The 14,008-nt window shown below is 37.9% G+C and overlaps 1 protein-coding gene across 2 annotated transcripts in view; it reads left to right on the top strand.

Moving 5' to 3' along the window:
• RGS7BP (regulator of G protein signaling 7 binding protein) overlaps positions 1-14,008 on the top strand; it is a 122,924-nt gene that overhangs the window by 63,924 nt on the left and 44,992 nt on the right. The window contains exon 2 of one of the 2 annotated variants that reach the window (XM_032629177.1): positions 13,429-13,554. In XM_032629177.1, coding sequence (XP_032485068.1) covers positions 13,491-13,554 — 64 coding nt within the window. In that variant the 5' untranslated portion in view covers positions 13,429-13,490. Of the gene's footprint in view, positions 1-13,423; positions 13,555-14,008 lie in introns of both variants that reach the window. The other variant, XM_032629176.1, reaches the window with a different exon arrangement.

Below are 14,008 nucleotides of genomic sequence, written 5' to 3'. Positions count from 1 at the left end.
AGGAATGACATTCTTCACAAAGAGTAGCTGCACTGTTTATAAAAAATAAAAACAAGACAGAGAGAAATAGTAGTGTAAAAATTAAATAGAAATTAATTCCTAAATAAACAAATAAATAAATATTTCCTGTCCACCCAAACCCCTGGGAAAGAATGGGCTAAATTCCATGTTTCACTGCAGGTTTAGCAGCCAGCATGCATAACCTTCCACCATGAAATGTAGTTAAGTCCCCACACAGAATTGTCCCCATTGGTCCTTTCCCTCTGTCTTCGTGTCAGCCAGGCTTCTATTATTCTTCCATTTCCTGCCTGGATCAACTTTTCCAGTTTCCCTGTTACACTCCGCTGAAGGATGTTTCCCACCCTTGCAGCAGGTCCAGAGAACACAAGCAGGATTTTTACCTTTCACAAAGCCAGAGAGGAGCTGTCTTTACTTTGCACTGAGACTGCAGGCCCCTGTCCATGCCACAGCCTCACAACCATCAGCTGTAGGCACGTTTGGTTTCTGTTATGAGTCTCTGGAATATTAGTAGTGTGAGCTGGAACATAATTTTATGCATTCCCTGCCTTTCCCACTGGTTTCCAAATGAGCACCCCTGTAAGGGATTTGTTCAGAGCAGGAGGTAGAGGTTATCATCCTTGCCCTTGCCCGAACAGTGTCACTTTCCAGTCATCTCAGCATTTGGGGGCTCTTCATTAACTCATATACTAATTTGTAAAGTCGGTGTTACTGCACTTCCTTTGGTTTGCCATAAGATGTCAGTTTGTATTAAGAGTGTTGCGATGTGAGTTCAAAGACAAGAAATGAAAGAAGGCCAAAATGAAGCAAAACTTTTAAAACAAGACGTTTTTGAAATTAGGATAAAGCCTTGCCCAGTAAAACCTGGAGAGCAAACCAAATAGGATTTTCAACTGAATGCTCACCCTCCAGGAGGCCTCTCAGAAGAATCTGCCAAGCCATGCTTGGCTTCTCAGGGGTGTCTGCCATGTGGGATGCTGTATCACTTCAGTCCTGGAACCTCCCATGGCCTTCCATCTGCTTAAGTTTGAGCTAAGGTGTGGGTTTGGATCTACTTACTAAGATTTCCTTAATGTGTATCTGGAATGTTATCTGAAAACATTTTTCTCTCTTTGTGCCTGGAACATACTTGGATTCCATTAAGCGACTCTTTTGCTTAAGGAAATCATCTCTGTGGCTGTGTGTTATGATTTGGGGGTTCTCCACAGGGTCGTCTGCTTTAAATATCAGCCTTTCTACTGGCCATCATTATTGCTTCTTTCCATTGGATGCTGCATACCAACCCTAAGGGGTAAGGCTGTATTAGGCTAACCTGTTGCATCTCAAAGTGTGTTTCCTAGATCAGCTGGGAACTTATTAGAAATCAAATGATCAGGCCACAGCCCAGACTCTAGGGATGGAGCCCAGCATACTATGGTTTAACAAGTCTTTCAAGTGATCCTAATGCACATTAAAGTTTGAGAACCTCTGATCTTAGCCTGTGGGCTTCAAACGGTGCGCAAGATGATCTGAAAGAAAATATTATAACTTTATATTTTATGGTCTCTTTTTCTAATTCCTATTTTTTTACATTTTAATATGCCCAATATGTTAATATCATTATATATGTATGGTTTATCAACAAATACATGTATAGTAGGAGTGCATACTTAATTTTTTTATGGGTAGGGATGTATGATATACAAAGTATGAAGACTACTTGTCTAACTATAACATTTTAAAACTCTTACGGTCTAAGTCGGTTGAGCCATTAGCCACCAACAATGTCATATATTTGCATTAATATATTTACCTCACTGCTCACTTCTAAAATGCTTTGCAAATAATCTCTAGTGTTTATTCCTCCTCTTGTGCAGAGAACTCTCACATTTATAATAAAGAGCCGTCTGCATTACATGCTGGAGACTTCTCCCTCTCGGTAGGCAAAAGAGAGAATAGTGACGGCCCATGAACAGCATCAAGGGCACCTCCCCACTCCCCACTCAATCCATTCATGTTTGTGCATCAGAAAAGAGCACAAAAAGCCAGAAAGAGAACGCCATACCCAATATTTAACACACGCTTTCCCCACTCTCATTGCTCTGCTTAGATGGAGGGACCCCTGGGGGCTTAGGGGACACACTGTCCTCACTGGCAGTCTTCCCCGCTCCCCCCACAAACACCAGCTTGCACTAGCCTGGCATGCATCCTGTGTTATACACTTATGCTCCCTTAGTGTTATGCATTTCCCTGAGCCAGGCAGAAAATATCACTGTGCACTTATTATAAATGGAAAAATTGAAGAACTAGGAGTAGGGCCAACTTAAGCTACAATAATTAAGGGCCTCAACAAATAAAAAGTAGAAAAAAGTTACTTCATTCCTAGCACAATATTTTGCATAAAGTATGCTCTCAATAACTATGCATGAGATGAGTGACAAAGATATAAATACAGTTCGGTTCCTGAGCACTCAGTTCTGGTAATATTACAGAGTACTTAAAAGCATAAATTTAGGTTTGAGTCTTATCACTGTGATTACAATTAGTTTGACCTTGAGCAAGTTCCTTAACCTCTCTTAAACTTCGTTTCCTTCAATCTGTAAGCTAAGGATAAGGACAGTAACTACTTCACAGATTCATTGGGAGAATTAAATGAGATGTAAGTGCTTGGCATGGTATCTGGCACCTAGTAAACTCCCATGAAATGTTCTTTTTATTGCACTTTGCTAATGCTGAATCAAATGCCAAGAAATAATAAAGTGAGTTCCTACCCTCAAGTCCTGTGACAGTGAAGCCCACGACTCTTTTTGTTTTTTCCTAGCTAAAGGCTAATGATCTTACATAACTCATACTATTTTAAAAATCAGAAGTAATGCCTCTATTGGAGAGACTGACCTAAAGATTTGTTAATCACTCTCTCCTGCCCATATGTCTGTCTGCTTGGAAGAGCTATTTCTGTTCTTGAGCTGACTATTGGCAGGGGTGCAGAGTCCTTTCATTCTGTTTCACCTAATGGCACATTATACTTTACCATTAAGAAAGAAAAAAAAATTGTATGCAGATCTCCATGATGGAGCCATTAAGGTGAAAACCCGATGGCAGTAAAATGATACCACATCAAGGAAGAAACAAAAGACTGCAAGTTTCCTGTCACTGTTCAGAAAAACCAATGTCTTAGGGGAGATTTTACAATATGTTATCACCAAATAAAAACACCATAGGATAATAATGGGAGTTTCCATGAACTCTTAAAAAAGGACTCCAGAAAAAGTGCCGCTTTCCTTCTTTTTTTCCAGATTCTCCCTTTGTTAATAGCAGGAAATCAATAAATATTATTTGAATTAATAATTAAATAGGAAAAAAGCCTGTAACAAAGTTGTAAAGATGTCTAGGCATTACATGCAGAATTGCCTCCCTGGAATACTTCCCTCATTCATTTGTACTTGTTATGACCATATAATTCCCATCTATTATTTCACTTAAATCTTTTCAATAATGCTATGAATCAGGTATTACTATCCTAATTCAATTTTTGAGGCACCGAGAGGTTCAGAAAGTTGCCTGAGATCACATAGTTATAAGTAATGAAATCAAGATCTAAACCCAGAACTGTCTGTTGCAGGACCACTTATGCTTTATGGAGGTTGGAAGGTGGCCTTTATGTTAATATTTTTTCTTTCTTTGAGAAAACGTGAGCTACTGCTGTAAAATGGGCTCTCCCCCTCAGGTAGTCAGACTACCGTTGCTTCCTTCACTGACTTGACCACTCTGAAGGTACTAGCCTTGCCCCTTTGAGAACACTACATGTAACACTTGGATTCATACATGGTCAGCCTTGAGCATTCAGTTTGATTCATTTAAACAATCATGGATTGAGAGCCTTCAGTGAGCCAGGCACTCTGCTAAGTGCTTGGGGAACAGAAGTAATGGATAAAACTTCCTGCTCTTGGGGATATTAATCTGGAAGGAAATATACCAAAACATTAATAATGGATACCTCTGGTATTAGTATAAGTCATCCTTTCCTTTTTTTTACTTATCTACATAAAATGTCTGTTAATATGTATTATTTTTATAAAACAGCTTAAAGAAAAAAAAAGAAGGCTGCAAGAAAGGAAATTCTTAAGAAACCAATCTCTAATTGTGAAATGGAGCTGGTGATGGCAGAACCAATCACTGTAATTCCAGCCTCAGCTTCTTCATGTCATGTAGGCGCTACTTTTTAAGGCTGCCTTGGTGAACTGTTTAATTGAGAATGTACTATGTACCAGACAATCGTTAAGTGTTGGAGGTTATGGAGATAAATAAGATAAACTTTCTGGCCTCAAGGAATTTACAGTCCAGTGAAAAAAACTCATGGTAGTATATGATATTTTCCATGTGTATAGATACTGGTCTCTTCTGTTTGCATAAAGCTTTTGCCTTTTTGTAGAAAATAGCTGTTACATCTGTCGTAGAAACGCACATTAACATATTGTCATGAAGTGTCATCTTTTGAGAGTTATGCAAAAAATACAAATTATCATTGCATGCCAATAGAAAGACAGAATAACACGAGAGAATCCCATTAGGTATAATGTTTGAAGAACTTCTAGCATTGGGTAGGAGTCTGAAGTTGGAAAAGTAGACTGCAAAATGCTAAAAAAGTTTTAACTCTTCTCAAGATCCTTCATGTAAACTGAAAAATGAGCCAGAGAGCTAAACTGGCAGCACTGAAGCTCTGGCACATAGGAGGAGCTATATGTATTTGCCATTGTTATTTATATGATAAACAGACGCCATCTTTCTACCCTTTTCCTAAATGCTCCCCAAAGAGCCTTCCTGGTTTAATTGTTTTGTGAGGCTAAAAAAAAGAAAGAATTTCAGGCCTGTGTGAGCTATATTTTGGACTCTCATGACGTTTTGTCACCTCTCAGGCCATCACTCTAGATAAACAGTCTCTCACATATAAGAAGAAGCCACAACCACAATGGGTTTGACAATTAGTTACTCTATAACTATATATATTAGTACATGTAACTATACTGAATTGTCATCATTAGATATTAAAGTACTGATCAACATTTTGTGCCGTCCAGTTAAATGAGATGAGGAAATTTCTTTTTCTTTTCATCAAAAACTCTCTTTTGGATTAATTGAATAAGTTAAATTTGGTCAGCCCAGTTACCTCAGGTTGTTTTAAAGTCATGTCATTGTTCTGGCAATATTGATGAAGCCTATAGCTTTAGCTAAAGAAAAATATAGCATCACCTAGCTTAATGACATAATTAAGAATGAGGAGCTAATCGCTTCTCGGCCTTTTCGCTAAGATCAAGTGAAGAATGAGGAGCTAGGGCTTCCCTGGTGGCGCAGTGGTTGAGAGTCCGCCTGTCGATGCAGGGGACACGGGTTCGTGCCCCAGTCCGGGAAGATCCCACATGCCGCGGAGCGGCTGGGCCCGTGAGCCATGGCCGCTGAGCCTGCGCGTCCGGAGCCTGTGCTCCGCAACGGGAGAGGCCACAACAGTGAGAGGCCCGCGTACCGCAAAAAAAAAAAAAAAAGAATGAGGAGCTAAATGCCATTTAGATAAACCAACAGTTTAATATGTTGAACCCTAAAATTCCAGTGGATAAAAGCAGGAATTAACCAGTTGCCGCAATTAATGACCCAGACTTTGAATATAATGAAAATTAATGAGCTGAATTCTTTCCAGTGTAACACATGATCACTGAATGATAACTGATCTTTGAAGATCATTGCTACCAGGTGAAAACAATAAGCATCAGAGGTTGAAAATCTTGATTTTTGATGCAAAAAAATATTTTCTCATTAAAATGTGGAAACATATATATATACTTCTCTAATTTAAATATAAATGTAAATATGTATATACTTGTATACTTAAAAATAAACTGATCCTAGCTACAGTCAGTGGGATAGGGCTGGCTGTCGCCATGTAACCCATGGTGCTGACTTGTCATCTCAGCACAGACTCCACCAGCCACAGGCTTCCATCTGCTAGCCGTAAGAATCACAAGACCTGGAGAGCCAAGGCTTAAAGAGCTGTTTGCAGACCCCACATAAGTCCCAACCAGAGACCATAAAGAGAAAAACATTGAGAAAATCAGAGGGAAAGATGGAAAGGCCAAAAGACCCTCAAGCCAAAAAGGATGGAAGGTTGGGAGAAGAAGCCAAGACAGAATAAGATATTTTATTCTGGAAATGGAAGGAATAGTGCCTTGTAAATGTTAGTTTTCTCCTGATCAATAAGCATGAGTTTCAGGTATCAAGAAAAAAAGTTATGATGTTCAGTCCATTAACTCCTTCAACCTCAGATGCCCTGGGATATGCCCAAAAAGGCCCTTCAGCATCACAAAGGTCACTACCTGCTCCGAGCTCTCCTCAGTAATGCCTTAAACAGTAACATTTAAGACGAATAAAAGATGATTTACAATTCAATAGTAATATTTTTAGTCTTATTTCATTGTAAGTATCACAATGTCAGGAAACTGATGGCTATTGATTTTTTTGAAAGTGCTTAAATATGTTTAAATATAGGTTTTACTTTTTTTTTTTTTTTTTTTTGCGGTACGCGGGCCTCTCACTGCCGTGGCCTCTCCCGTTACGGAGCACAGGCTCCGGACGCGCAGGCTCAGCGGCCATGGCTCACGGGCCCAGCCGCTCCGCGGCACGCGGGATCCTCCCGGACCTGGGCACGAACCCGCGCCCCCTGCATCGGCAGGCAGATCCTCAACCACTGCGCCACCAGGGAAGCCCGGTTTTACTCTTTAAATAGGAAAAAAAATGAACAAGGTGCTTGGTAATGCTACCCATTATTTATCAACTTCTCAACTGGGTCATGGGGAAATGTCAAAGGTCCTGCCAGAGGGCAGACCAAAACAACAGGGAGATGAAGACCAGAATACAGCCCTAAATCATAAAAGGTGTGGCCCCTCTGAGGCCTGTTGCTTTGCAAAAGGTATGCAAAGTAGCTACCAAAAGATAATTCTATTGCACTACAGGTTTTACTCTGCTGTTAAAAGTCAAGTTTCATTTCTGACTGAACCCGAATAGCACCAAGGCAGAATTTGATCCAGACTCGTGTTCAATGGCCAGGAAAGTCACCAAGCCATATGTTCCCATGAAACTGACATGCGGTGAAGTGAGGGGATTACTGCAATTACTTCTTCAAAGGCTCCTGGGGGGAGCCAAACTTGCTATGACTCTCTGTGAAGAAAATACAGGAGGTTACCACTCAAAACACAAGTTTCATAAAAATTCACTAAAAGGAAGATTATGAGAAAATTGGAGACAAAAGAGAGAGTCAACTATTATTATATAAAGATACCTTGAAAAATATCTTGTTTCTGTTCTTCTGCTTAACTGGGCTCCTCCATCTATTGCAGGGCTTATTTTGTTATGAAAGAGTATAGTCATTTAGTAGGTACCTGCCATCTGTTCTGTGTTTATGAACTTGCATAGACCTTGTAATTACATTTTAAGAATTTGAAACCTAAACTAATAACTGGGTCTCACACACGCACATGCACACACAGACACACACACTTGTGCCCTCTCTGCCCTCTGACTATTCACTGATTATGTAAACTCACGGAGCCTCCTTGAGAAATCTCCTTCATGAAACCGTATGAAGGCTGGGCTCTGAAGCCTTCACTGAATTTGGCACAGAATTGGGATATATCCTTGTATAAGTGGAATCTATCTGAGAGGAAACCACTGGGGGTATTTGAAGAGATATCCCGGAGATCACTATCCTAGGGTAGGTCAGTTAATCCCTTTCCTCCCCAGCTATTTGCTCTGAAAAATAAAGCAAAGAATATCATCCCTTTCCCTCATCCCATTTGGTTCCGAGTCTTTCCTTAACAGCCAACAGAGGTGGTTCTGAGAAGAACTACTTGGATATATTTTCTGCAACAGGAGTTCTGGTTTCCATCTCTGCTAGCTGACAACCCCCAAGTGTTTATCTGTCATCACCAAAGTCTGTGAAATGCTGAGTGGTTGTCAATGGGGTCACACCTTTCTTTCTCAGCCTAAGGGTATGTTTATTTAACCAAAGTCTCCTTCAGCTCCATATATGGTAGCTGTAAACAATATTTTAGAATGGCAGAGAAGTTTTAATACTAAAGATTATACACAACCATAAGGCTTGTGTATAAGATTATACACAACTTTGATGTATTTAGATGGATTGCAGCCAACTTCTAACAATCCTTCACAGTTTTTACTTGTTTTCCCATACATGATCTCATTTGATCCTTGCACCAACCGTGAGATACTTTGGTTGTGAATAGTTGTTATGCCTATTTCACAGCTGAGGAAACTGAGTCTTGGAGAACTTAACGTGGTTTTCCTACAATCACAATTCTACACAGCAAAGTCTATATTTAGAGCTAAGTTTTCTGACTCCGGAATCCATTTTCCTTTTATTATGTCTTTCTGCCTTCATCTAAATATATAAACCACTGCATTAGGGACAGACTTTCAAAATAACAAACATTTTGCTGGTTTTCAAGAAGCTATTAGCAGCTGCACAAAACACCAAGTCTGGCAAGCTTGGCAAAAGAGCAGACAGATGCAGGGCCAAGGCATTTCATAACCAAAATCCCCAGTAGGCTCACCCCTGAACTTGACCTTACTAGTCATAAAGCTTCCCAGTTGTTTTGTTCAATTTATGCCAAGTTATACTTGCTTTACCACACATCTATCTGTATGTTCATCCCTCTATCTCTCCGCAATCTGTATTTTTTTTCTGAAGTTGCAGACATCAGGACACTTTACACCTAAACAGTTCAGCATACTTATCTTTGAGTGGAGTTCAATATTTGCCTATGGTTCTTTTTTTTTTAAATTTCATTTATTTATTATGCCTCAATTGAAAGCGTTGAAAAGGATAAAGGAGAGGATATACAATATGTAAAAGAATAGTGCTTATAACTTAATTTAAAGTCATCTTAACATCAACTTCCGTGTGAAACATGCTTTAAAACATCTTAATACAAAATTAAGGAATAAGTGTTTTGTAATATACTGAAAATCTCTCTGACTACAATTTTCTCTTTCTTTCTTTACAGTTAAGTAATACTTTCCAGGTACATGTTGCAAAAGCTTCGGGACAAACTTTGAACTCATCTGTACTTTCCTTTATGAAATATCACTGCCTGTGGTTCTTTTATAAAAAATGAAATTTGCATATAATCCAATGCACAAATCTCAAGTGTACCATTCAATAAGTTTTGCCAAATGTGTACACCCAGGTAACTCAAACTTTTATCTAGATATGGAATACTACCCTCACACTAGAAAGTTCCCTCTCATGTCCCTTCCCAGTCGATACTCTCTCCACCACTGTTCTAATATTTATCACTATGGATTAATTTTATCTGTTCTAGAACTTCATATAAATGGAGTCATACAGTATTTACTCTTTTGTATAAGGATCTTCTCACTCAAGATTATGTGTTTGAGATTTATCAATATTGTTCTGTGCATAAGGAGTTTACTCCTTTTAATTATTGACTATTATCCTATTGTAGAAATATTCTAGTTGCTTTTCTTTTTAATTGAAGTATAGTTATGTACGATATTCTAGTTTCTTTATCCACTTTCCTCTTGACAGACATCCAGGCTATTTCTAGTTTTTAGTTATTCTAAATAAAACTACTATGAACACTCTTTAAAAGATCTTTTTATGAACAGATTTTCATTTCTCTTGGGTAAATACCTGGAAGTGGAATTGTCAGGTCATAGGGAGGTATATGTTTAGTTTTATAAGAAACTTCCAGAACTTTTTTCAAAGGCGTTGTACCATTTTAACTCCTACCGACAATGTACGAGATGTTGTTCCATATCATCATCATTTGGCATTGTCAGTCTTTTTAATTTTAGTCATTCTGGTGGGTGTTCATCATATTACTTTTGAATTACAAAATAAGAATATTCACATTATGGGCTTCCCTGGTGGCGCAGTGGTTGAGTGCGCCTGCCGATGCAGGGGACACGGTTTCGTGCCCCGGTCCGGGAAGATCCCACGTGCTGTGGAGCGGCTGGGCCCGTGAGCCATGGCCGCTGAGCCTGCGTGTCCGGAGCCTGTGCTCCGCAACGGGAGAGGCCACAACGGTGAGAAACCCGCATACCGCAGAAAAAAAAAAAAAAAAAAAAAAGAATTTAAAAAAAAAGAATATTCACATTAGAGAGCATTTCCATTATCAAGGGGTGACTTAGGCAATGTCTGTGTTCTTGTCCCCCTATTAGTACACCAGTGCAGGTCTCTTAAGTCCTAATATTAAGACATTAAATCCTGTTTCTCATCCTTAAAGAGTTGATTGAAAGATTCATAACTTGGCAGTTATTTTAAACGTTTTTGGATTCAACTTGAGCTCTAAATCACTGAAATATTGTCGAAGTTAATTTTTAGGGTGTTTTTCTATTAATACTTAGGCTTTCAAATTAATCAAAATGATCAGGTTAGCTCCTGACTTCTGCTTAATAGAAAAATAAATAAATAATCACACCTAAGTCACTAACTTATGACATTTCTTTCACTGAATTAAATGAGCATCACCTCAGGGTGACTCTCATAGACCTCAACTGGATTAATAAGAGTAAATCATTTTAGACTAAGCATCAGTCACACATGGTAAAGTTACCTCTAAGTTAAGTTGCTTCCGTTCCTGGAGTAAGTATGTAGGCCTAATTTTGTTTCAATGTGAAATCTCCCCTAGGCCTTATAACTTATCCCTAGGAAGTTTCAAGTTTCCACGTTGTTGTTTTCTTGACTTTTCCTCCATTCTCCAGGCTCTGACTCCTGTTCACTTGTTATAAAAATAACCTAAATGCTCTTAATTCTTCTCAAAAATGTATTTCAGCCCACTGATCATATTAGATGTATTATAACCCATTCAGCAATTTTTCGTTTAATGAACTTTTAGTAATCAGTAGCAGTAATACAGCTTAGAGCTCTTAAAGTGGGAGGAATAAATTGTATAAGACCTGAGGCTAATGTAGCCTAGTCAAGGCATTGGGAAACACTAACACAAAAGATAACTTGCCCATTGCTCTTTGACTAGTTTCTTTCTTTCTCTATACTTCAATTTTCCAAGATGTTAGAGGATAATACATGAGCATATGTAAGAATTTTTTAACCAGAAAATTTATAACGCAACTTTAGCATCAATTAATTTTTGTTAGGCTGATTTGGCAGCATCCATTCAGTTTCCTCCCATAACATGTAAGAAGGGCAAAATTGTTCCACAGTTTAGAGAATCTCCGTTGGTTACAGAGGCATTAAGAAGCTGGCACCCAAGGAAATGATAGGAGTTAGGCATTTTAATCTCTGTTCTGACATGCCTTTTTTTCAAAAGCACTTAATACATTGCTTTGTCTCTCACAGTCCAGCTGTAAAATAATATATTGGCTCTAAAGATTTGTTAATACAGTAATCATTTGTTTAAATTACATAAAATGTCATATATATATATGAAGTTTCCATATTTTTGGAACTAGGCCACAAAACACATATTTTGTACTTCTGAAAAAAAGAATACTCCATGGTTTGGAACGATACTGTACTGGCTAATTGCCCCATTCATCAAATGTACAATACATACCACAGACTCTTTATAGTTTTTTTTTTAATCTGCATATGAGCCACTAGGGCCAATGTTATGCCTAGGTGAAAATAAGCAGCTATGATGGAAATGATGACGCAGCACGGAAAAGACCTGCCTGCTTTAAAATATTTTCCCTCTAGCCTGTCTTTGTGACATTACCTTCAGATTTTTCTATCAAAATCAATGTTAGCAGGTAATATACCAGGATCACTTTTTATTATGTGAACCACTGATGCCCATTATTCCTTCAGAGTCTGGCAGGGCCATGAGGAGAGGGGAGGGGACAGACGCAGAGACATTTTGAAAGGCTGAAGATGATATGAAATAATGAGGCGTTGTGTGTGTGTGGCAGAGGGATGGGGGAGAACTCCAGCGAGCAGGAGGATAGCTTGAGGGTGGAAAGTACCTGGGGGAAGAAGCTCTGCAAGAAAATCTGGGACTTCCGCCAAAGATATACTTGATTCCAGTGTTGGCCTAGGGCTGGACCCATGAGACATGGATGAGAAAGTAATATAGGCTCTTATTTTTCAGATAAAGCCAAATTTTGCATATAAGCTCTTTTGAGGTCCTTTGTTCTGACACAGGAAAGACATAGAATAACTTTGCAAGCATCATTCATACTCAGAGAAAGAATTCTGCATTTTCCTGTGTTATATAAGCCATATTGTTGAATAATGCTGGCTCATCTACTAAATAAGTATTCAAAATGTAAACTTATTATCATTGTAAAGTGCTATGTAAATACAAATTCTTTATAGTGTGATTCCAGAACTTAAATAAAAATGAAGGCACCATCTTTTTTCTGATAATAGTGCCTGACATTTTGCCACTGACCACTTTACAAAAGAATTAGATCCAAATGCTGCATTGTTTAGTCAGATTTCATTGCATTTTAAATGAATAGAGATAAAAATAAAGATAACACATTAGGACATTTGACAGAGTTCCCTTTTAGACTTCTTTCATTTCTAATCTATCTCTAAATTGTATCCCTTTTGTTTAGTTTGCTTTATTCAATACATGCTATTTTACCTGCATATAAAATAGTGTTCTATCAACAACTAATTCCTCTCCTCTTAAAAAGTGATCACTCCATGTTTTATCATATTCACATTTGTTTGCTTTATCACAGTTAATAGAGAAAGGCTCAAGTACTTTATAATAAATTTTAGAGCATAAATTCAGTATTTATTTAGGCTTAGATTGTTAAGCAAAATTATTAGAATTTTATTACTTTTCTTTTTTCATAAATTTTTCATTTTTTCACTAAAAACACTTAGCCTTTGAAAAATTAACCATAGCAAACAATAAAAGATGTCCTTTAGACTGAGACAAAAGACTGATAAAAATAATTTGTATCTTGGCTCTCTAACCATATTATGCTAGGGCCTTAATATTAAAGAGCTATCTTCTGACTGGTAACTAAATAGCTCTTCATTAGTTTCTCTAAAAATAAGAGTTTTTAATCTCTTCTTGCAAGCTAGGATAGTTTTATGGTTTAAATGTATTTTGGGAGTTTGTTCCAACAGTTAAATTGAAAATGTCTGATATTTTCAATTACTTAAAACATTTATGATTTTAAGCTCCTAGCAGAAATCTGCTGCTGAAGGGGAAAAATATTAAGAGCTGTTATTCAGAAAGACACTTATGTAAGAACTGTGACCTTGGTTATTGGTTTGAAAGCAAGAAGTCCTATATTTTAGACCCAAGGCTTTAGAAATCTTTAGTGGGCATTTTCCCCTCTCAGAGCTGAGACAAATGGCTGATGAGTGAAATCTTGAGAATGTTCACAGCTTTTCCCTTTCATTCTGTTGCAGCCCAGAAGGTGGTGAGATCCATCCAGAAATCTGTCGGCTCTACATTCAGCTGCAATGCTGCTTAGAAATGTACACAACAGAGATGCTAAAATCCATATGTCTGCTGGGGTCTCTTCAATTTCATCGAAAAGGTATCTTCATTTAATATATTGCCATAAACACTGAGAAATGTTAAACAAAACCTCATCTTTTGCAAAGGCCTATGTGTACCATTTGTCTATCTACACACAATTGGAATGGATATAAATGTTCAGGAAATGTTTGATATAAATGAATAAAAGAAGTCTATATCAGTACTATCAAAGTACATAAGAACATTGACCATCTTGAATAGAAATTGTGGTAGAAACAATTCTCAAATTTATTATTTTACCGCTTGTGAACATGACTTTGGCTAGAATCAGCTCGGGCAACCAAATTATATAATGATCTTACTAGGGTAGAAAATGCTATCCAAGATTGCTGCTACTTCCCTAAATGTATTTGGTTGCAAGACGACAAATGATAAGTTGTGTCCCAAAGATTTAAAAATAGGAGGAGCTCAACAAACAAAATCTCATTCCCTGGTTTAAGCTATAAAGAGAC

Source organism: Phocoena sinus, chromosome 3 (assembly GCF_008692025.1).
Source record: "Phocoena sinus isolate mPhoSin1 chromosome 3, mPhoSin1.pri, whole genome shotgun sequence".
Taxonomy (NCBI): Eukaryota; Metazoa; Chordata; class Mammalia; order Artiodactyla; family Phocoenidae; genus Phocoena; species Phocoena sinus.
This window is presented reverse-complemented; position numbering and strand designations above follow the sequence as displayed.